Raw genomic sequence first — 24,917 nt, 5'->3', positions numbered from 1 at the left:
AAATCTGTCTGTCATTTTCAAGCACAGGATAAATTACTATTTCAGAGTGGAACTACACCTGGCAGTGGGAGGCACATGGTACACAACCAAGCACTGGTAAACTGTGTAACGGGTGGTGGGAGAGTTGGAAGTGGAACAGTGGCAGGCAGGGAGCACCAAATTCGTCCTCCATCTGATGCTTTCCCCCACAACCTGTCCTCCCAGGCTGTTTTCCCCTCAGCCATTCACTTCTGATCTTCGGTCCAGCTGAGAGAAGTGTCATGAGGTAGAGGTTATGTGGGAAAACAGAATGGAAAAGTGACCAGCACTCCCCGCCCCACCCACCACCTTTTAAACTGAAATCGACACTCCATTTCTGGCAGCTTACAGATGTTTGGAAGCAATCCAGATCTGTTGCTGTCACATGAAGTTCCACCCTTAGACAAGGTGAGAGTACAAGAAGATAAGTGATTGGCCTGGCTGCGACCTCACTGCCTTGTCACATCCACAGTAAGACATTGACTAAAGTGTGGCCAATTCACTGTGAGGGCAACATCCCAATCCAAGACAGCTTTGTATATCCATTTCAGAACCACCCTATGAACTTGCTTGAGCAGTGTTAAAGGCACCCTACACTCCAGAATCATTTCCTGTTAGGGGAGGATTCTGGAACAGCAACCCATCTTGGGACTGCTCCCAGATGATTGGTTGTCCCAATGGTACAGTCTGTTAGAAAATGAAGCATGGGTTACGCCATGTCATGGCTATTAAGACAGCCTCCCATCCAAATGGAGGAGCTGAAGCAAGGAGCTTATCATGCGTCATACACCCTGGTTAAATGTCAAAGAGCTAAGGAAGTGAACAGAGCTGCAGCCGCGTAAATGCTGCCTGCAGCATGCCCAATAAACTGGTATTTCATATTGTTGTTGTTGTTGTTCAGTCGTGTCCGACTCTTCGTGACCCCACGGACCATAGCACGCCAGGCCTTCCTGTCCTCCACTCTCTCCCGGAGTGTGCTCAAGTCCATATTCATTGCATCGGTGATGCTATCTAGCCATCTCATCCTCTGCTGTCCCCTTCTCCTTTTGCCCTCAGTCTTTCCCAGCATCAGGGTCTTTTCCAGTGACTTTTCTCTTTGCATTAGGTGGCCAAAATATTTCAGCTTCAGTTTCAGTATCTGTCCTTCCAATGAGCAGTCAGGGTTGATTTCCTTTAGGATTGACTGATTTGACCTCGGGTGCTATTAGAACAGGAGAATCCAAGTATTGTATTTGATCTTTAAAGCCATAAATGGTCTGGTTTGAGCAGGGGTGGGCAACATGTGGTCCTCCAGATGTTTTGGCCTACAACTCCCATCAGCCCTAGCTACCATAGCCAATAATGAGGGATCATGGGAATTGTAGGTCACAACATCTGGAGGGCTCATCCCTGTTGCTCATCCCTGGGTTAGAGGATCCCTGAGAAAATGCCTCTTCCCATATGCAACCTCCTTGTTGCAGCTCTTCAGAATTTCACTGTTGAAGGAGGCAAGGCAGGTATGATGAATGGTAGAGCTTCCTCTGTACTCTTTCCAGGGGAGGCTAATCTAGCCAGATCACTTGATATTTTCAGAGAAACGGTAAAAACATTTATGTTGGCGGCGGCGGGGGGGGGGGGGGCTTCTAATTTAATCTAACTGATGGCCGGGGGTACTTTTTCATGTAAATTGTGAACTGTTTTGCTGATGATGATCTGTATAATGATATTTTAATGCAGCTTTCCCCAACTTGGTGCTCTGCAGATGTTTTGGACTACAGCTCCCAGCATTCCATCCTGACCATTGACCATGTTGTCTGGGGCTGATGGGAGTTCAAGTCCAAAATATCTGGACAGCACCAGGCTTAGGAAAGCTGTTTTCATGTTTTGACTTGTTAGCTGCCACAGAAGCCATTCTACACATCTTAATAAATAAGAATAACCAAGATCAAGGCAGGATAAATGGAATAAAGGAAAGAGGCCTTGTGCACCTTTCAGCCCATTGTTCTCAGCTGCAGGGAAAGTAATGCAAGAGCTTAACTCTCCCTTTGTAGTCAGTGAACCTCCTGTTAAAAGTATTTACTTTTTGGCTGGATTGGGCTCACTGTGGACCGTGAGCAATGAGAACTCTACACGTCCACAGCCAAGTCCCTGGAAAGCAATCGTCTGTACACAACCTCAGAGTTGTGTTTTCAGAGACAGCTGCAATCAACTCTTCTCCCTCTCTGGTGCTCTCACCCACTTGCATCCAAAATAGCTCTGCAACATGCATTTTGTTAATTTTATTATCTCCTTGTGAAATGTATCTCTGCACACATTGAAATACTTTGCTGGCATTCCCCTGGTGTTCACAGTATTCTAGCTGTTCCCTCACACTGGCTTCATTAACAATGCACAGCCGACATGACGGATCTCTCCCAGTGAAGTCTCAGGGTGTTAACTTTCCGAAAAGAGACACTCCTCACAGCAAACGTCTTGTACCGACACACGGGAAGTGTTACCAATAAGTGTTGGCAGGACTGATGCAACAGGAGGCCCCACTAGAAATCTTTCCCTCTTGTTGTGATGCTAAATTCCTACTTACTGTCGCTATTTTTCTTTTCAATACACACAAGTCATCTCTCTATAAATGTTCTTTAACTCACCAGGATCCGGACCAGATTTTACCGGCTGTGTTCTAGTTTGGCTGCACAAGTGCCTCCCGTCACTGCCCATGGACAAGTGTCTTTCCACTGAATAATGGGGATGTGTGGAGCAGCTTGGAGTTTGGCACCAAGAATTTTGAACAGGATACAGGATGGGTGGTATCTTTTCTTCTCTACAGAAATAAATCCAAAAGTGTTACTTCTGGAAGTTTTACATACGTATATACTGTTGATGTACACTGAGTTGTTTGTACTCTGCAATGGCCACTAAGGATGAGTGGATTTCCCCTGTTCCTTCCAGTTATTGGGCTAGTTCCACATTTAGGCACATGCAAATGGGTTGGTGGAGATGGACTATCCCACCCCTTCCCCACTCTTAGCTTCCCAAGAAAAAGTGAGATGTAAGTAAATATAATAAACTGCTTTAGGGAGCAATCCCTGTGCATGCGTAGGCAGAAAAATGTCCTACAACTCCCAGCCTTCCCCAGCTAGCCATGCTGGCTGGGGAAGGCTGGGAGTTGTAGGACTTTTTTCTGTCTAAACATGCACAAGATTGCACCCTTGGGGAGCAATCCCATCTGGATTGACGGCCGCCTCCGAGCCTGGGGGCAACCGCCTATCCAGTGCAGGGTGGGAGGAGTGGTGAGGAGCGGATCTCCTCCTCGCTCCCCCTGCCCTGCTTTCGTGGCTAGGCAGCTGATTTCGGCTGTCTAGCCGTGGGGCCTCGGAGTGCGGGAAGTGGAGGCCAGACAACACATAGGATGTGTCATACCAGCATTTCTGATCTCCCTGCCCCAGCCAACCCCTGGGAACACTCCATTTTCGCTGCTTTGCACTGCTCTTACAACTGCGGAGTGTGGGGCCAATCCACGCTGCCTATGAGGGGGTGGGGGTCAGTTCTCTGGGAAATGACCTCGGAGCACAGGTTCTGAGGTCGGTTCCCGGAACCTGACCTATCCTATGGTCATCTAGCCACTGACCAGCAGCCATAGGATTGCGCCCTTAGACTATTAACCACTAGTGTCCAAGACGTTTGGGATTCTGACGTTGCCAATGGGGGCAAGGCTTCTGCTCCAGTGCCTCTCAGATTCCTCTTAGAGATGTTGCCATCCTCTGACGAGGCCTCATGGAGCATAGGAATGCATTGCATGTGGACCTTCCCATGAATCATGAACCCCTTTATTCATGAACGATACCTTAAAATGAAATCTGGTTCATTCTCCTCTGCCCAGTTTTGTCTGGCATTTCCCCTCCATGTGTCAAATGTCCTAGTTTCCCACCGGTCTTGTTGCTGATGTATTCCTATAATGGGCTGCATAAGGGTTCTGTGGATCCTCCCATCTTCTTCATCCTCCTTTGTTTGCTTTTGGTTCCAATTTATGGGAGTGTACCAAGCAACAGCCTAGAAGGGAGAAAGGGAAATATTTACACGTGGTTCTATATCCTGTGACCCTCTAGGGCTTTCTTCGCACAGAGCTTTTATTCTGTGATTGAGATTGTTCCTTCACGGAAGTTTGCGGGCTTGTTACACGATGCTGTGATCATTCAAAGCGTCACCTGCACTAAATGCCCTTTGTTCCGTTTTTAAACAGATTGCAGATAATGAGCTATCAAATTACCCTGTTGAATTCCACTTGAGTTCCCTCCTTGAAAAGAGGAAAAGCGGCAAGAAGAGGAGTGAGATCAGTGAAAGATATGGAAGACTCAGCTACGGGGAGAAGGAAGGGGAAAGGGTGGGGGGAAAGGAAGCATGTGAAAAAGGGAGTCATCGTGATCCTGCATTTAAAACGGAAGCAGAAAGCCCTGTTTTAAATGAGGGATTTTAGGCTGGTGTAGAGATACCCTGACAGTCCTGCTTGCTTATGTAGATGAACAGATAGATCCTATACATAAAGAAATTATTCAGAAGCTATTGATTGCTGCAAGGATTTGGACTGCCAGAAGCTGGAGGAGTAATGGTATCCCCACTTTGAAGGAATGGTTATCTCAAGTTTGGAAGGTTGCAAAGATGATTAAGTTTGATGAAGACATGGTTCGGGGGCAGCTGCGTGTTGCCCACCCCTGTCTTAATTGAACATAACAGAGTATGTTCAATTAAGACAGGGGTGGGCAACATGCAGCTGCCCCAAAATTCCAGAATTTTTTTAAAACAAAAAAATGGCATCTGTAGCGCTACGGAGCACCAAAAGGGTCAAACTTTGTTTGTTTGCAAGCTAAATTGGACCCTTTTAGTGCTCATCAGTGCTATGGACGCCATTTTTAATAAATACATAACTAATTGTTAAACATCGGTACCTCACAGCATGCGGCCCATGGGGGGTCCTTGGGGTGAAAATGTCCCCCAGACTTCCCACAGTTCCCCTCTCCTAGTTTAAGAGATGGTAGACAAAAGACTGCCTGTTTTTCTAATGTCTGGTGCCCTTTTATTGACGTTATGGGGACTAGATACAACTTGGACACCGCTAGGTATAGCAGTTTTCCTTGTTATAGATCTTTTCTACATGAGGCTGTTAATTGGCTGCTAATCTGCTGTATCTACTTTCGGTTTTGTCATAGAATTGAGATTAGAGCAGAACACAAGAGCATTCCTTTCCTCCTTTCCTGCTTCATAGCCTCTAGATGGCATGGTGGCATAGAGGAATACCACAAACACATAAGTGAAAAAGTGGTTTCTTTTGCTTTCACAATTATATGCCATATTTCAACTTAGCCATGCACTTTCAATATTAGGGGGGAAATGGCAGGGAAAACATTGGATACAAATAGAAAGTAATTGGCTGAACATCAACAATTTGAATACTATCCTTTAATTAAAAAAGAATTACGGAAATGTGAACTTCTGTGAAACGTGAGCATTAAATGGATCGCGTTCGATAATAAAAAACAGAAAAGAAAAGCTATTTCCACAAATATCACCACTAATATCCTGTCATCCAGATATCAAAACAAATACCATTAATATGAAAAGGGTATTCAGAACAGGGTTGTTACTACGTTAGAGACTTTTATATCAATTCAAAACTAATAGAATGAAAATATTTGGAAAGAAAAGTTGCAAAACATGCAAATTAGTTGGTACTCCCGGTAACAGTTGGGAAACTTTATCAGAAATAAAACAATAATGGAACAAGCTACTAGACTGTTATCCAGTTTTCAGAATATAATAGTTCATCCAATATACCAAAACTAAGGGTGTTATCTCTAAAATTTATAAAATATTATTAGAAATGGATATGGGAACATCTGGAAACCTGCACTTAGTTTCAGAACTAAACTGTAACAGTCAAATTACTGAAGAATGGAATAAAATCTGGCAGAGATTTCCAATTAAAACACTATCTTCTAAAATCAGGGAACAAATTATTAAAACAATACAAGGCTTTTATCTCACTCCAGTGGGTTATCTTATATTAACTAAGACAACAATACATTTTGCTCGGGGGGGGGGGATGTAAAGAACTAGGCACTACACAACACATGTGGTGGGAATATGGGAAAGTGAAGAAAAGATGGGACTTTGTTTTTCTAGAAATTAGTAAAATAACAGGTCAAAGCATATAAAAAACACTGGGATTAGCATTACTGGGAATATTTCAAAGTAATAATGAGAATTTATTACATAAAACACTTACAAGATTTCTAACAACAGCAGCTAGATTGTTGATAGCCAGCCAATGGAAATCTCTAAAAGGAATCTCGCTTAAAGAATGGCACAACAGAGTATGGCAGATTGAGTTATTAGAAAAATTGACAAATAATATTAAATTAGCAAAAGGACACAAGAAAGGATAGTTTTACAGAAGAATGGTACAGTTTTATTGTTTATACAAATGAAGAGAAACGATGGAATGTTTCCTCTCACTACTAAACTCTTTGGTTATCATAGAACAGAAAAAGGTACTATACATGATTAAAATAACAAATAAGAAGGTATATGTATTAACAAATTGTTATGCATGTTTTCAAACATAAAAAATCACAGCGAAAGTTTATAGGTTATACATTTGTTCTTAACTGTAAAATATGTACATCTTATCATTGTTAATAGGGTAACATGGATACTTGTGAATTGTTGTACCAATTTATTATGCAGTTGTTGAACAAAGTTGTACAGACAGATAATGTATATATATTACAGTGGAAATGAAATAAAGAAGTAAAAAAACCCAGTATTTTCCCTGATCTAAAAAAACTTGCTGAAAGTGCTCATTAGACCCCGAAGCAAAGCTGGAAGGTCAGGATGTTGTCTAAAGAACCCGTAAACAACCGTGAGTAGGGAATGACAAGCACAGGACAAATGCCTCATGTGGAAAAGTCCATAAACCAATTAAGATGTGAAATTTGTCACCTTCTGTCTACACTGTATAACAGCTTTGGTTTTTTTTTCATTTGTCTAATAACATACTAGTTAATTGTTCTCAATGATATCTTGTGGGAATGTTAGATAATATTGATGTTTGTTGAGATTTTTTGCATGAATATTATATTAATTTACAATATGTATAAAATATGTATTATAATAAAAAATATATCACTTTTTTTAAAGGGAGAGAGAAAAGCTCTGATTACTGCATTGGTTTCTAGGATTGCCAGGCTGCCAGCTGGAGAATATTCATATATCTTTAAAATCCCCTGACAGAGTATGGAACAAGGCAGCTGCAACTGCTGCAGTTCCTCCATTCCCTCCTGGTCCTGTTGTCTCCTGTTACCCATGGAAAGCGGGACTCAGCGTGTGCTTGAAGACATGATGGGCATCTTCAGGGGATGAAGAGGTGTCTGAACGCTCAGGTTCTAAGCTACCAATCCCAACTATTTATCTCATGTGCATAGTAATAGGGGTGAAAGGATGTTTAATTGCTGAAGGTTTCCAGGCAAAATGCAGTGAGAAGGAAACATCGCCTGTGGTAGTACATTACCAAAGACAGCGGCCTTATACCAGGGCTTTCATCACACGGAGCTTTTATCCTGCAATTGAGAATGCTCCTTCACGGACGTTTGCGGGCAGTTTACATGATGCCATGATCATTCAAAGGATAGGTCAGTTTCCTGCCTCTCCAGGGCACCTCCTGCACTAAATGCCCTTTGTTCTGTTTTAAAATAGATCGCAGATAATGAGCTATCAAATTACCCTGTGGTGTTCCGCTTCAGTTTCCTCCATGAAAAGAGGAAAAGCAGCAAGAAGAGGGGCGAGATCAATGAAAGATAATGGAAGGCTCAGATGTGGGGAGAAGGAGGGGGAATGGGGTGGGGGAAAGGAAGCGGGTGAAAAATTTGGGGTGGGTTAGGGTATTTTTAGAAATACGGTGTTTTTAATGTAGAATTTTATTGTTTTAAACTGTTTCTATTATTGTACATCGCCCAGAGTGGCTGGGTGACCAGCCAGATGGGCCATTAATAAATAAATAAATTACATACACACATAAATAGCGAGTCGTTGTCAGTCTGCATTTAAAATGGAAGCAGAAAGCCCCATTTTAAATGCAGGATCTTAGAGATGCCCCAGGTCAAACTGTGTGTCCATCTAGGCCAGTATTGTCTACGCTGACTTGCAATCGCTTTCAGTCACCTCAGGCAGAGAAAATTTCTTCCCATCATCTGCTCCCTGATCCTTTAAGCTGGGGATGCCAGTTTTGCAATGGAACCTTCTGTATAGTTCTTACCAGCTTCTGCCTGCCCGACATCGGCTCATTTCCCCCTCCCTGCTGAGCCTGCCTGCCTTCCATCAACCTGTTATTTCCTGTCATTTGTCTCCTCCTCCGCCTCCTCCGCCTCCTCCGCCTCCTCCTCCACCACCACCACCACTTATTTGGAACCAAAGATGTGGTCCCTGCCGTGTGTTTCATTCAAGCTGCGGGAACTGAGAAACATCTCCAGCTTATTCTGAAATAAACACACAGTGGTGTGTTCTTGGGAGTAGTACCGGTGTGTGCAGAAAATCTGTGTCTTCTGCATACTGCAGCGTCGGTCTCCAACTGCAGTTGCATGTAGGGCGAGAACACAGAAGGAGTTCTGGACTTTGTAAGGCTTCTTTCTTAGACAGACCTTTTCTTATGGTAGATCCAGAATTATGTTTACATGGTGTCTTTCCAAAGGAATGCAAGGACTCCTTCACACGGGGCTTTTATCCTGCTATGGAGATTGCTTACTCACAGAGGTTTGCGGGTCCTGTACACAATGCAGCCCTCCTCCAGGGAACCACCCACTCTTTGTGAGCACTATTGCCGTATTGCGTTGTTTTCCATGATGACAGAAGTCCAGCATTTTCCCTCCTCCCACCATGGAGTCGATATAAATGAGGGTATACGGTTTAAAGTCGCTTTTATTGCAAATAAACAACAGCGCCACCTATTGGCTTTGTAATGAAACACTTAGAAGTTTAATTTTGTTTGTTTAAGCCATGTGGAAAGGACCTGATCTAACCCCACAAAGATTCCGGAAGCAGAAGCCCTGGTAAATTGCTGGACTTTTAGCCTTGTGTGATGAAGCCCCAAGACACATCCTGCAATTCCCACCTATAAATCCAGGACTGCAAAGTGTTTTATGGTGAGGATAAAGCTATTATTAGATATAGTGGAATGATCTGGACATCCAATGGCAGCTGTTTAACTGTCCCATGTAGACTGTTCTGTACTGCATGATCAGATGCAGAGGAGGATAGGGCTCTTTCCTAACTCTGTAAGGAAGGGAAATTTAAGCAAGTGCAGCTTGTCATGCAGGGGTCAGAAAACCTACGCCTGCCAAAATGCTTTCTTCTACAGAGGTATTAAAGACCCAGGAGCCCTCTCTTGCTTTCCATCACGTCACCTTACTCTGGGTGGATTCATATAACCTAGTTTTTGGCTTAGTTTTTCCTAATGTGGTGATAACAAGTAAGAAGTGATAGCCAAGTTCTTCAAAGCTTCAACCAATATTTTTTATAACCTTTTTCATCATGCGGAACTAGTCATTGCTAATGTGTCAAGGAACAGTTTGCCCATGTAACCAAATCATGAAAAGCAGGCATTATTCGAAATTAAAGCAGGCCACAAAATCAGCCTTTTATGCCTTGGGTCTGGGATATTCCAGGAGATATGGTCCTAGCTGGATCAACATCTGCAAGGGTTCCTTGGCTGCACCTGGCCAGCCCCCCTCCCTCCCTCCATCCTTCTCATTCTGCAGTAATTGCTAAACCTCCCCACAGACAGCTTCACTCTTGGCTATCACATCCCTAGTCATTCTGTGACTATGTGTTGCAGGGGCTCAGTCCCTCCATCCTAAAAAGGAGGAGAAAGAAAAACAAGGCACAGGCACCCAGAGCTCACGGCAGCTCTCTTTGTATTCAAACCTATAAAGAGGCCACCTAGAAACTGTGGACATGCAACCGGACACCCATGGCCTTTCTGCTCCATGAGGAGGGCATAGGAGAAGCCTCCTAGGTCTGCCTCTCCCCTTCTTCCAGCTCTTGTTTGTCCCAGATTTAAAACAGATACTCAGCAACCAGGGCTATGAAGGAAATCCAGAGATGGTGGACTGCCCCCACCTTAACCTCCACTAGGTCTGTGGATGGGTTCTTGTTCGGCAGACCTGGTGTTAGTGCCCGGATCCAGAGGGCCCACCCCGGCTGACCTCCCTGTAATTCTCCCCCACCCCGTTGTTTACCGTCAGCATGTACAGAGAAGTGCCACGCCAGACCAAGAGGCTGCAGCTGCCACCGTCGCTATGCCCAGTGCCTCTGGGCTCCATCTTCCATGTCACAGCAGGGCCCAGGGGCATTCAAGATAATGAAGATGGCGGCAGTGGCCACAGCTGCCTTGCTCAGCATTTCTCTTTACAGTGCTGGTGCTGGATCATTAAAAAAATTACCAGGAAACAGGCAGCAGGAACTAAGCCATTCCTGCTGTTGCACACGACTTCTCATCCCCTGGTAAGCTTGAGGCAGACATCAGAGTGGAACTCCTGACCCCATATAACCCTGCCCTTCCCCAGACAAAGTCTTTCTCCCCTCTGGCTTCTCCTCTCTGTCTGCATCAGAAATTCCTTCTTTCTGCTGTCAGACTCCACTTGAATAATGGAAGTTCCTGACTACCCTGCGTGCGTGGGGGGGGGGGGGATCTTCACAACAACAGAATGAGAAGCACTTTGGAGTATTACCTGGATTTTCATGAAATTGGCTTTATTCCATCAAGGGCACACAAAGCAAGAAAAGTCAAGTGCTTCCAGGGGTCACACAGTGCTTGAAAGGAACATACTTCCCGGTGGGATGGGGGGAGTAGAACTGAACGCCCTCAAACTGGCAGGGGCTGCTCAACCAATGAGAGAGGCTTGTTTCCTGCCCCTCTCCTGGCTCCCTCCTGCTGCTACATTATTATGAAGGGAGAGCAACTAATTTTCCCCATGCGTGCAGATTTCCCTGAAGAAGCCAAAATCCCTGGTTCTCCAGTGCAGCATCTGAAGACTCCCCCTGAGAGCAGGCCAGGCCCCCAATTTTGCCCCTTTCCAACACTCTGCCCCAGAGTTATTGCTTCCACCACCACCCCTTTCTCCCTCTCCCTGCTTGCAGCGTGAAGCTCCCATAAACCCCAAAGGTTGTTACTGTGATAAAGTGGAGAAAGGACTTTACACAACAACAGAGAAACGACGTTACTTCAGAGAAACTACAGAACATCAAAGAAGCACAACATCGCAATAGTGATTTAAGAGAGCATAGGAGAAGCAAAAGAGCACTTTAGGGCGAGTTACTAAAGTTAGCCTTTAATCCTTTCACTGCAGGGGAGCAAGATTTATTTCTTATTTCTAAGTAAACATGCACAGAAGGGGGGGGTATGTTAAAGATTAAAAGCAGGCTACGTAAGGTGAATGAGTGTCCCCACTACTGCGGTAGTGTGAGTGGTTGCTGCTATGCTCCTGGAGATTTTCTCAATGGGAAAAACTACTTCCATTGGGGAAACCAGAGGGAATGGGGCATCCCACCCCCTTGATCACGTCACTGCCAGGTCACAGAGGCACACCCAGGATTTAATGCGTGGGGGGGGGGCATGGCTGCCAGGGAGCCACTTGCAGTAAAAAAGTCGGAGTAAAGGTAGTTTCAGAAAATGCAACTGTTCAAGAGGGAAGCAGCTGGTTGGTAGTGGACTGGTGACGATGTCATCTGTCATGAAGGAATTCAGACTGCTCTAATGTTGCACTAAATCGCTCACGAAGGCAGCCCCCAGGCTCCACTGCATTAAATCCTGGGGAGCTGCCTCACAAAGAGCCTCTACGATTATGCTGGCATCCTAGAGTAATTGGTGCTACCCTACAGTGTCCTTTCTGACTGTTCTAGGATACTAGCATCATTTTCTCCTGAAGCAAGAGGAGAAGAGCCAGAAGGCAGCAGAAGCCGAAGATTAGGGGTGGTGAGAGCAGAATGTGCCAGTTCGCCACTTGAGACAACAGCAGGAGCCAACTCCGTATTCTGGCATTCTTTCGAGCCACAGAATTGTTCAGCAAAACATCCTGCTAGAAATGTTCAGAAAATATTTTTTTCTAAACCCGTGAGGCAACAAAACAACCCAGCTTTACCATTCCTGCCAGACTTCCTCAAAACATGGGGCAATTTAATTGGCTTTTAAAACACACACACACACACCAACAACAACATCTGTTTCCGCATGATAAAATGTTAAGTTTAAATATATAAGAGAACTGCTCTGAAATACTTAATTTAGAACAAATATTTTTCCCACAGATATAATCTACGCATTCATCAGAGGGTGCTGAAGAATGAAAGGATTACATGTAATGAATTCTTTTCGAGGCAAATAGCAAATAATTTGGATGTATGCCATGTTAAAGGCTAGAAAGACTGGTTGACTTAGAGCAGCCTTTCCCAACCTGGCGCCCTCCAAATGTGTTGGACTGCAACTCCCATCACTGGCCATGCTGGCTGGAAGTAATGGGAATTGCAGTCCAACACATCTGGAGGGCATCAGGTAGGGCAAAGCTGACCTGGTGCATCAGTTTTTAAACAGGCTCCTTGGAAGCTTCCCAGGAGTTTGTTAGGGGGAGAAAAGGTGCCTGACATGTAGCATGTCCACCATGATCAATCTCCGCCTGCAAAGTGAGGTGGTGGAGTGTTGGGTGCCTTGGTGGAGTACGTGCTTGGTTTGGCCGGGGTGACGGCACAACCATCCCATGCAAACGGAGTGCACGCCACAGAGTGACCCTTGAAGTGTTAGCTCACATGCACGGGTTCCACTGCAGATATGCAGGAGGCTATCGGCAGGTGAATCAATGCGAAAAGGCTTCCCTGAGGTTAGGACATTTGAAAAACAACACTTTAAAGGAATTTGGAGCTCTTTGTTTTTAAACACTACAAGGCCGCTACGATAGGTGGCTAGGGTGTTGGCCTTGGGCTGCAGAGGTCTATTTCTAAATGATGGCTTAGCCATGAAGCCCACTGGATGAACCTGGGTTGCTCCTTACCTCTCATTATAACCTACCTGTCAGGGCCATTGTGAGGAGGATAATATGTTGAAAACTCTAAATATGCAATCCTGAGCTCCTCGGAGAAAGGGCACAATATAAACGAGATAAATAAATGAATTCTGACCAAGACTTAAATGATGATGACCAAAAAGAATACCCATAAAACAGTGTGGCTTGTTAACCACCCTGAGCAGCCCAACAACATGGGTTCTCAAGGTGGCTTGTTCGAGAAAAATAAACCACATTGCATGGTTAACAAGCCATCCTCTGGAAAATGCCCTGGGTTCACACAACACACTAACCTATGGCTCAACAACAACCCAGACTCACTCACTGAGTGTGGGTCAATGGGTTGTGCAAACCCAGTCTGTGCCAGTATACAACACAAATAGATAGATGGCCTGACCGAGCTGCATGCCTTCTAATGCACACACCGTTCTCCATGCAATCCGGGGCTTCCCCTTTCCCATCCATTTTGGGGGATCACATGGGTTTCCTTTGTCCTGTTGTACATATCATTTAACTCCCTGGAAAAGACCCTGATGCTGGGAAAGATCGAAGGCAAAAGGAGAAGGGGACAGCAGAGGATGAGATGGCTGGATAGCATCACCGATGCAATGAATATGGACTTGAGCACACTCCGGGAGAGAGCAGAGGACAGGAAGGCCCGGCGTGCTATGGTCCATGGGGTCACGAAGAGTCGGACACAACTGAAAGGAAATCCTAAAGGAAATCAACCCTGACTGCTCATTGGAAGGACTGATACTGAAGCTGAAGCTCAAATATTTTGGCCACCTAATGCGAAGAGAAAAGTCACTGGAAAAGACCCTGATGCTGGGTAGGATTGAAGGCAAAAGGAGAAGGGGACGGCAGAGGATGAGATGGCTAGATAGCATCACCGATGCAATGAATATGGACTTGAGCACGCTCCTGGAGAGAGCGGAGGACAGGAAGGCCTGGCGTGCTACAGTCCATGGGGTCACGAAGAGTCGGACATGACTGAACAACAACAACAACATATCATTTGGAATTTGGGAGTAAGGATGTGAGCAATAGACCTTACCTCTAGTGAAGATTTACCACAACATGGCCTAATTTAATTCAGTCAGACATGAGGCAATCCTAGCTCACTGCTTCAGAACAGGAGGCAGGAGCCAGATCAGTTACCTGCCCAGCAGGACTGCAGAGGATAGTGGTGCACTCTGGACCTGGTTTGAACTTGTCCAGTTCCTTCCAGAGATAGTCTGTTGGGGGTTTATGAGGCATTTTAGAGTCCACAGCCCACACCTGCAACAACAAAACAGGAAGCAGTCAGACACTCCAAAATCACGTCTTGGATTTTCCCACAGCATAACAGCAAACACATTCCCTGAATGACTGGACTTCCTCTCCAACTCCATGCTGGGAGTTGGATTACAACTCCCAGGATGCCCCAGCCAGCCATGCTGGGCACTGTATTCCAACACATCTGGAACCAGGTTGGGTAAGTTTATGGTTACAAGCATTGCATGTAATGTGTATTTGGGGACTCTGGCCCAGACAGACATTATTAACTTGTTTACTTTTATTTCATACGTCCAAGTCCCCCCCCCCCCATACGTGCAAGGAACAAAAAATATTGTTTTGATAAAAGTTAAAACTCTACTACCGTCCGAACTGTCTGGAAACCAATATTTGCCTATGCTACCTTCGTCCGGTGTGTTGGAGAATATATGTGAAATCCATCAATAGGGGAGCAAGCTCTAGCAGGGCTGTTTATAGAAGGAAATTCAACACATCTACCCAATATGAATGGCCAGTCACCTCAATATCCAGTATAAGCAAGGTTGCCAACCTTTGAGATGCAGCATATTGTCTGTCTGGATGGGGACTACTTTGCGTCATAGCAGTAGAATTTGAGGCAATCCTTTTTATTTCACTCACTGTTACTGAAGATTTAGCCATCATCCTGATCTTCGGGGGGAACTTGAAGATGGCTATTGGATGGCCATTGCGGTTCTGCTGGAGTGTATAATCTCCAATGCCCTCTTCTTTATCAGGGGAACTGTTAAGTATCTTCACATAATGACCACCTGAGTGAACTTCAACAATTTTAAGGTTCCCAACAGCACTAAAAATAAGAACAGAAGAAAACTGGCATAAGTGCTTCTCACGCTGCTTGAAACAGCTGTCGGTATAATCAAATCGGGTTTACTGGTACAGGAAAATTGGCATTGCCATCTTTGTAAAGGTTTTCTTCTTCATGAGAAAGCATTTAAATATGCAACCCGCCCCAGTGGGTAGCACTATCAGACAGCAGGGCGAGGCGCTTGATCAGGATCCTGGGGTCCCACCAGGAGCCAGTACTGCTACCTTTATTCTCACGTTGGGCTTGGCCAGGTCAAAGGCAGCACACTCAGCCCCTGCGTACAAATAGTGAGTGTTCACTCTGGAATCCTTTTCAGTGACTGGAGAAAGGCTGGAAGTGTGGTTTCTGACCAGGTTGGATGCCAACCAAGAGGGCATCCTTGAGGACTAATTTCTCAGTTTATCTATCACATCCCATTCCATCCCTTGCTGGCCAAGTTTACTCTCTCTCTCTCTCTCGCACGCATGCACGCACGCACATGCACGACAAAATGGTTCTCCTTACTCAAGAGCCCTCAAACCCTGGAGCCAATCCAGCCCCCCATTTGGGGTCTGAGGTGGTAAAGGCCAAAACAAGCCCTTCTGGTTCTGCTGATTGTCTAAACAGGCCCTAAGGCTGCCAGATCCTTAAATGTCCCCTCTATTTCCCTGCTTTGTTTATTTTCTATTAGCTTCATGAGAATGTTTATTACTATCATCATCACCATCATCAAAACAAGGGATGTGTTATTGTTTTCAAGGGACAGAGGGGCAACTGGAGATAATGGAGACAATCAGCTGCAGGCAATGGAAGGAAACAGATTTATCTCTGAACATTTACTCATGTAAGGCAACTCAGTTGATAGCATTCTTCTTCCCAATATGGGATTCATAATTATGGTATTCATAATGTAATAGACAACTAAAGAAACCTAAGGAAATGCAGCCATTCTACTTTCTATTTGATACAACATAAGAATTAGGTCATTGTTTTTTTTAAAAAAATATTGTTTATGGGATCTTCTATGGATGTCTTGTTCTCTTGTGCTGGTTATAGTTATAGTTAAAGATTACCTGAAAGCACAGACAACGTAAGGATTTTTGCAGCACATAAGGTGAGACCTATACATACTCCAGCCTTGAATATGCACGCCAAATGAACAGTTTGTGAAAATTTCTTTCCAGTTTATATCTCTGTGGATGACAGCATTGGCCGGTTTGATCCACGTTACTGTGAATAGTGTGAACACAGGTTGAGTAAGTGCTTTTTACATTATGTGGTACTGGGAACTACTGTTCTGTTTGATCAGTGGATCATCCCATACTGTTACCTTACTTACAGCCATCAGACAGGAAAGTGCTTGAAAGGCCTCTGAAGGAAAACTCAGCAACTATGTTGGTCCCTCCGTGGACATTATCCATCTAAGCTATATATATGTGCATGGAGGGGAGGAAGGTTTTTTGACGTTGGCAGTGCTGAAGAGGCAAGCTGCTCTTCAGTTTGAACTCTAAACTGAAAAGCTGCTTGCCTCTTCAGCATAAGTTGAATACTTCAAAGAAATATCCGGGTTTTCAGTAGGGATGGGTGAGAATGTTTGTTTGTTTTATTAAAAACTTACCAAAATCTACATTTTATAAACAGGACCTAAAGAACTTGAGATTAAAAGCCAATGGGATAAAGCAAAAGTGACAGATTTGTCCATTCAGGGAGAGGGCTTAGCCTTTGAAAGTCATTGAATCCCTGTGTATTTAAGAATTAGAGTTACCACCTCCTTTTTTTGATGGCCTCCTCATCTTTAACATTTACATGGCAGGCAGATATAATATGGTCCTCTCCATGCTGGGAATAGCTGCACTGACTGAATTTGCCCAGTGCAGCTAGGTGAGAATTTGATTCAGTTCAAGTTTTTTGTAAGAACTCACCAAAATCCCCATTTTTTCCCCCATAAACAGGACTGAAAGACCTTGTGATTTTAAAAAAACCAAATGAAGGAGAAAGTCCATACCTAGTCTTCAGTATTATTTCCTATTTTAATTAGGCCTGAGGACCACCTGAAAGTACACCAGGTATCACAGATGGTCCCGAGACCACATGAGAGTCATCCGCGTTGCCAGTTCATGGAGCATGCCTTTTCTCCTCAACAACACCACAGCAGCAAAGCAAGGTGAAGCTTTTCCTGTCCTGTTCCTCCCCTTGTTTAGGGAGGAACGAGAATTTCATATCTCTTCACAAATCATGCGAACATGTCCCGCTCCCAATCCCAAACACGAACATGAGCGGGACATGCACTTTTGAAAACTACGCATAGAATTGCGCATTTCCCCCATTCGAACAAGCCAAAGAACAAGTGGAAAACGAAAATGGGAGTGAGACGAAATGAGCTTCGACGTGCTTTTCGGGGAATTTAAGCAAGCTCGAAAATGGCTGGTTCTCCCGTTCCTATCTCTGTTGCCCCCGATCCCACCCACCCCTCTTCCTATAGGCCAAACAGCTCTCATGTGCTGCAGCAGAGTTGAGAAGAGGGTGGACAGTGGGACTGTGGGAGGGAAGGAGCAGCAGAAGTGTGTATCTTTCTTCACAACTCTGGAGCTGCGAAGGAGAATAGAAAGAATTCCAGCGCACAGCCTGACAAGCGTAACAGTAAGTCAGACCCAGAGGCATGGGGGGAAAAACAGCTATCTCCACATCTACAGCACAAGCCCTGCTCTGGATGCCCCACCATCACCGTTGCAGCTAACAGCAGCGTACAACAGCGAATGAGAATTAAGCTGCCAGGCGCACGTAAAGGAAAACAGACAGCTGCATTACATTCTTGCCTTGTACGGCTGACAGAACTAATGACTGCTTGTGCTCCCTTTGAGACAAGGAACAAGTAAATCCTTCCATGAAAAACAGAATGCAATTTGCACAATACATGGAACTGTTGGAAGAAGGTGGCTGTCTCCCTCTTGCACTGTTTAGTCATACTTATCTTCCTCATATCCAGCCAGGTAGCACACTTTTTAGAAAGAGATTTATGACTATATTTTTGAGTCTAAAACCGCTGTGCAGTTCCTATTGCCAGACAGAAAGATACAATGTGATTTTTTTTAAAAAAAAATCTCTCTCCCTCTCCCTCTCCCCCTCTCTTTTTTTACTGGAGAGGCTATCTATGATTGGTTTTGATTTGAAGTAACATTCCTCCATCGAAGATGAGATGGGCAAAGCCTGCTTTACTCCAGGAAGGAGAACTTGCAACCCAAATCCGCTGGGCATTATTAGCACAGGAAATAGGCCAAGACATCTCAGCGATAGGCATTGCAAAGAGCCGATTCAATTAATTTCACTTCATTTAACTGGCTGGTCAGAGGGCTGTAACGCAATCATTCCTCTGGGATGGTACAATTAGATCTCGTTTCCTCCTTGCGGTCGACAATTGTGTGGCCGGCAAAACAGTCTTTCCTGCTGCTGATTGAGAAGTGGGGCTGAAATTAAAAAGCCTTCAGCCCTGCCCCCAAATGTTGGCTGAGTCAGGGGACGTCCAGTGGGTGTGGGGTGGGATAGCCTTGGCTCTTTAGATCTGCCGATTCAGCACTTCTTATACCCGCAAATCACACGGAGTTCATACTGAGACTGCTGGATGAACATAGCAGTTATCAGCTCTGAGAAAGTGATGGCGGGTTGGAGGAACAGCCATTGCAAGCCTGGTATTAAATCTCCTCGACACCCACCAAAGACCAGCATGGAATCTGTAAGCCATAAAAATATCCAACGCAAAAGACAACAGAGGAGGTGTGTAGGCAAGGATACTCGTTTTATGAACCACATGTAAGAGCCGTGCCTGCAGAGTTGGTTTTGCCCGCAAGCTGCCCACGTTTCTTTGTGTTACGACGTTCCAGCAGCAACTGACACCTGAGTGCTTTATCTGAATGAGCTTTGAAAGATTTAAGGGACATGGGGGTGTGGAATCAGGGCCAGGGTGCTGGCACAAATTATTTCTCGATCGAGTCCCGATCTGTGATTGTAATTCTGTGCTACCTATGCAGCCTCTCCCTCTCCCCCTCCCTCCCCCCCCCTCTCTCTCTGTTAAATGGCTAGATATTGATTTACCAAAAAAGACTGGCCCATATCTGATAGCAGAGCCTGGGAAGATGGGGCCAGAGTAGCTGTTGGCGGAGGAGGGGGGCAGAGCCAGAGCAGAATCTGGCATAATGAATATCCCTAGTCCCCAACTGAAATGAAATTAGATCCATGTAATTGCATTTGCTCACATTCATCCATGTAATTGCGTTTGCTCACCTATATGTAATTGCATTTGCTCGCCGATATCCATGCAACTGCATTTGCTCACATTCATTCCACATTACCCTTGCCGCTCCCTTTCCTGCGTTCCCTCTGATGTCTCCACCATCATCGACATTTAGTTTGCAAGTTCTTTGGGGCAGGGACCTGTCTTGGGGGGGGGGGTTGCTTATGTTACTCTGTAAAGCACCGTGTGCAGCAATGGTGCTAAATGGCTAATAAAGAATACTTTTAAAAGTTACAGGTGATGCCAGAGCAGAGCCTGGAAGGTCATGAATGGAGCCTGGAACGCTCTGGCATTGACCAGCTTTTCAGCAGAGATGCTGGCAAAGTTCGCCTGAGCCAGGCTCAGAAACAAACAAAAAGCACATCTCAATCCTCCCCCACCCATTCACACTGCACTCCCCCAGCCCCACAAGCACTCTCCCTGCTAGCCCCCCATCCCCAAAACACACTCCCTGCTTCCTTTCCCTTCCCTTCTGTGGGCGTCTCTACACCTCCAGTTTATTGCACATTCATGATTGGTCACTCACTGAATTGTGCAGGTCCATTACATGATGTCGTCATCATCCAGTCATTAACCCACCATTTCCGCCCACCTATCCCGTGTTTTCCTCAAATGGAAAAAATGTGGTATTTTTCCAAATATGTGCAAATGGAGCGCCATGACCTCCCCATGTATTTCTCCCCTAGCGTGAATGAAATGCTGTGTGCTGGTGGCTGTGGGCAGTTGTTTGGGGTTGTTGGGAGTCATGATGGCAAAGGCAGTGACAATGGGCTGTGGGGTGTGTCGCCTTCCCAGGCCTGCACCATTTGGGGTCCTCACCATTTTTGGCCTGCAGTGTTCTGAACAAGGTGGCAGAGCAGCAGGTCGGCAGAGCAGCGTGCCGGCCTTCTGACCTGCCAGTGTCAGGATGGAAACTGAGCCCATAGAGCCACAGAGCAGTTCTGATTCTGAGGAGGAACAGCAATCCGTGGGAGAGGAGCTCGCTCATCTCTCACAGGCACAGCAGCTGGCAGAGATTCCTCCTGCCAGCATTCCTGAGAGAGATAGTGACCCTGGCAGTGAGAGAGTGGGGGAGGGGGGGTTGCTGGACGCTCGGCGCAGACACAGGGAGCGGCGCCAGATGGAGGACGCTGAAAGGAGGCGCTCTGCTCGTTTGGTGCGAAAACAATGGTCGCATCCCGAGGACCCAAGGGTAAGAGGGAGAATTTCTCCATGGCCCATAAGTTCAGAGTCTTCCCGCGCTTCTCCTTCAAACGGGGACCAACTGCCTTACCTGGAGCTTAGGCTACTCTGCTTCCTACCCCAGTGCAGTTCCTTGCTTAGTCACTAATGATTAGTATCTGTAAGATTCATTAAGTAATAAAGGAATAAAGCCTTGGAAAGAATCCTTTTTGTCTGTGTCTTGAGATGGCTATTGGAGGGGACTGTAAGAGGCAGCTAGGGTGCTCCTGACAGCTGGGATGCCCTCCTGCTGTGCATTCCCAGGGAGCAAACAGCTGAGTAAACAGCAGAGATTGTTAAAAGCACTGAATGGGGAGGTGGAAAATGGGGAAATCGGGGGGGGGGGCTGTCTGCATGTCAGTCCCCATCCACCAGTAACGTGCAAGGGAGGGAAAGGGGCAGGAATCAGGGAGGAATTATTGATACACCCCTACCGCGTGTAATGCTTCATTACCTCTGAGCAGCATCACCACCCTCATGAGAAGGAAAGAAATGAAAAGTAACGCGACAGGGACAGCCATCTAAAGAGAATGACCCAGTCCTGCAATGACACCAGACGGGGAAAGAACCGGTACGGATGTGGAATTCCCCGCCCATGTGATGGAGCCCTGTGTCTGCTGTTGCTTGTGTAGCCGTGCCTGCTAAAAGAGAAGGGGAGGAGGAAGTGTGTGTTCTGAGCAGAGAGTGCTTCTGGGGACAGGGAGAGATCACTTTTTCCAGGCCCAGCAGACTGGCTCAGGGAAATTATCTGATTATCCAGTATGGACTTTTACCTCCAGGAAAAATCGGATTAAGTTACCAAATCAATCCATGGCAAAGCTTGGAGAGCTCGCCCTTCTCTACATTTCAGGCCTCCGTCCTGGTTCCCTGCTAGAATGTGGGCCGGTACTGGCTGGCAGGGAATCCTGTTCTCCGCTTGCATTCAGATCCTCTTTCCTGTGAGATGGAATGGAGGGAAACGGGGCTCCTGTGGCTTAATAGTCACAGAGTCAGTGCAAGTGCAGCTTTTCTCTCCCCTGCATGAGAAGCTGATTCTGCCTTAATTCATTTCCTTTTCCTACTCAGCTATTAAACGTACAAGAGTCTTCCTGCCTTCCCTAATGGATTTATGCTAATTTTGCATTTATATGGTAATTCAGCTTTCCCCCTCATCATTTCCTAAACAGAGCTCGGAAGTAAGAAAAGCTTGTGGCACAGAAAATGAGAGTGTTGGACTTCCCCTGCAGTTTGTCCCTACCATCTGGAATTCAGAGTTTTCCTCTGCGACGAACCCAGACTCCTGTAGCTGAAGTAAATGGAATTCCTTTGGCCTCTGGATGGGACGGTCCCACCACTGTATCACAATAGTACCTGGATGCCGAAGAGTTGTAGTATTCATGTGGAACTTGTAGCCGTCCTGCTTTCTCCTCCAGTTCTGGAGTGGCCTTCTTAGATTCAGCGAATAAAGCTCTGATGTAGTCCTGGCCTTGTCCAAGTGCATCGCTCCCAAGGCTGGAAGTACTGCAGCAAGGAAAGTATTGTTTTTGTAGTAACAAGCTGCTGTTGCTGGGAGCTGTTAAGCAAAAGAGTAACAGAGTGGGGAAATATCATATATAGAGAAAAGGGGGGGTAGGTATCTCATACACATACACACACACACACACACACACACACACATACATACACACACACACATATAAAAGAGAGAGACTCTAACATTCAGAACCTATTGTGGAAATGAATTTGCATAATCTAATTTACTTTCTTTTGGTTCCATCGTTAACGTGAAATGGTGCTTGTTACCTGAGGCCCCCCCCCCCTGCAAACTCATGGCTATAAAATGAGACACAGCTGGTAAAGTGAATATTTTGCTAGTGACATGCAGATTTATCACCTTGCTGGAATTACCTTCAGTAGCTAAACCATAATAAATTGGGCCATCAGTGGAATAGCTGTTCCCATGAAATTGCCACGTGGTGGGTAGAAAGTGCAGCATCAGCTGGGAGCCAGGAATGAATCTATTGAACCTCCTTCCACCTACAGAATGATTGTGCTAATGTCCCCCAATAAGGCTCCTATTACTTTTTCTCCCTTTCACTATTTCCCAACAACTGGGACCTGCATTCTCCTGTTGGTTGGTTGGGACATTTGTCCTGAGCACCAAACGAAAGGTTATCTTCGTGAGAGGCAATGTCCTGAAGCCAGCTACGGGATGGCCCCATGGTGCCTGGCTTGCAGGCCAGGAACAGACGATCCCTTTGCAGAACAGTCTGAAGATGGTTGGGAAATGGGCTGTACAGCAGTAGCAAGCAAGCACAGTCAGTATAGGAGCAGTGGGGAGAGAGGGGGGAAAATGACGATGGGTTGTATTCAGTGGTGTACTTCCTGCCAGCAGAACGGACACTGCTAGCGGATCAAATTTCCCCTCCCTACTGCAGTCCACTATGTGCATCCTAGAACTGCTCCAGAGGGTTTGGGAACCCCCTGGGGCAGATCTGGAGTGTGTGCAGGGGCCTAGGGGGCTGCAGGGGGGAGGAAGGGAAGGGATACTTTTGCGGCAGAAGCAGAAGTCCATTTGCATAATGTTGGATTTAGTCCAATGTTATCACAACGTGGATTATGTTGATATTGTCAGATCCAATGCGTCAGGGAGAAGGCCTTTGACTCATATGTGTGCCTCGTGCATCCAGCAAAGTGGAGATCATGGGAGCTAAGTTCTAAGAAGCCGTAATATCTTAGGAAAAGGCTTAAAGACCCAAACAATGTTGATGTGGTTAAATTACAGAAGGAAGAGAAGTAATATTTTTTCTGTTAACTTCTGCCTCGGAACACATGGGGGCTGTCCTCATGGGGGATTTGCTGAGAACTGGGAGCATTTTGAGGTCACTGGCAGAAGATGTTGTGGCCAATCTGCAGCCACTCCAGAGTTTTCCAGTGGAAAGCCAGATTTTCTGAAACTACTTTTACTCTGTTTTATTTCTTTAATTCAGGTTCTATGAGCTTCTGATGCTGTGTGCCCCTATCCTCCACATTTACTTTGGCATGATAGCCCTGCCCAGGGGTGTGTCTTTCACCTGGCCGTGACCTCACTGAGCTTTTCCAGCCTTCAGAATCGCCCTGCACTCCCATTTCGTCAGTAATTCCTCCGTGATGATGCACTTCTCTGATGTTTGCATTACTTCGCTTCTCCATTGTTGTGTTAAATTGCATCTCCAATATTGTGCAAAGTCGCTTCTTTGATGTTATGTAAGGTCATTTCTCTGATCTGGCGAGGTCTCAGAAGCCTGTCACTGCAAGCAAGGAGAAAGTGCCCAGAGAAGGAGAAAGGTGGTGTGTGTGTGTGTGTGTAAGTAATAACTTACTTACACACAACAGTTTGTTGGAATTTATTTATTTATTTATTGCATTTATACCCCGCCTTTCTCCCTCTCGCAAGGAACTCAAGGCGGCTTACATTCTCCTCCTCCTCACCGTTGTATCCTCACAACAACAACCCTGTGAGGTAGGTTGGGCTGAGAGTCTGTGACTGGCCCAAAGTCACCCAGTGAGCTTCCATGGCCAAGTGGGGACTAGAACCCGGATCTCCCGGCTCCCAGTCCGTCACTCTCACCACTACACTACAAAATTGGGGGGTTGGCTGCTCTCAGGGGGAGTCTTCAGATGCTACACTTGAGAACTGAGGATTTTGGCTTCTCAAGGCAAAAGTGCACACATTGGGGGAAAATGGGCTGGCAGCAATAACTCTGCGGCAGATTGCTGGAATGTGTTGAAATTGGGAGAGAAACTCAGGGGGAACCTTCAGTTGCTGCACTCGAGAACTGGATTTTGGCTTTTCAAGACAAAAGTGCACACATTGGGAGAGAGGAATAACTCTGCAGCAGATTGCTAGAATGTGGTGAAACACGGGGGGCGGGGGAGCCTATTAGTTCCTCTCCATTCATAATAATGTAGTAGCAGGGGGGAGCCTGGATGGGTGGGCAAACAAGCCTCTCTCATTGGTTGAGCAGCCCCTGCCAGTGTGATGATGTTCAGTTCTACTCCCCCCATCCCACCCGGAAGTATATTCCTTTCAAGCGGTGTGTGACCCCTGAAAACCGGATTTTAAAGGTACGGTATACTCGGCTTATCTTGCTTCGGTTGTCCCTGACGGACCAAAGCCGATCCCATGAAAATCCAGATAATGCTTCTCATTCTGTCACATACCACAGATGTGCCTTTTCTATCTACAATTTGATTT

At 45.8% G+C, this 24,917-nt stretch overlaps 1 protein-coding gene across 1 annotated transcript in view; it reads right to left on the bottom strand.

The window, feature by feature from the left end:
* The window catches only part of LMNTD1 (lamin tail domain containing 1), a 236,183-nt gene that overhangs the window by 50,353 nt on the left and 160,913 nt on the right, over positions 1–24,917 (bottom strand). The window contains exons 7-11 of the mRNA XM_084811911.1: positions 22,052–22,253; positions 15,009–15,195; positions 14,253–14,372; positions 3,836–4,041; positions 2,640–2,812 (exon numbers count right to left, since the gene is read on the bottom strand). Of these exons, the coding sequence (XP_084668037.1) occupies positions 2,640–2,812; positions 3,836–4,041; positions 14,253–14,372; positions 15,009–15,195; positions 22,052–22,253 (888 nt within the window). The remainder of the gene's footprint in view (positions 1–2,639; positions 2,813–3,835; positions 4,042–14,252; positions 14,373–15,008; positions 15,196–22,051; positions 22,254–24,917) is intronic.

Source organism: Heloderma suspectum, chromosome 7 (assembly GCF_057233095.1).
Source record: "Heloderma suspectum isolate Gila_16-S chromosome 7, 16-S_ref, whole genome shotgun sequence".
NCBI classification, from domain to species: domain Eukaryota; kingdom Metazoa; phylum Chordata; class Lepidosauria; order Squamata; family Helodermatidae; genus Heloderma; species Heloderma suspectum.
The sequence above is the reverse complement of the archived record's forward strand: the minus strand, read 5'-3'. Positions and strand labels throughout refer to the sequence as shown.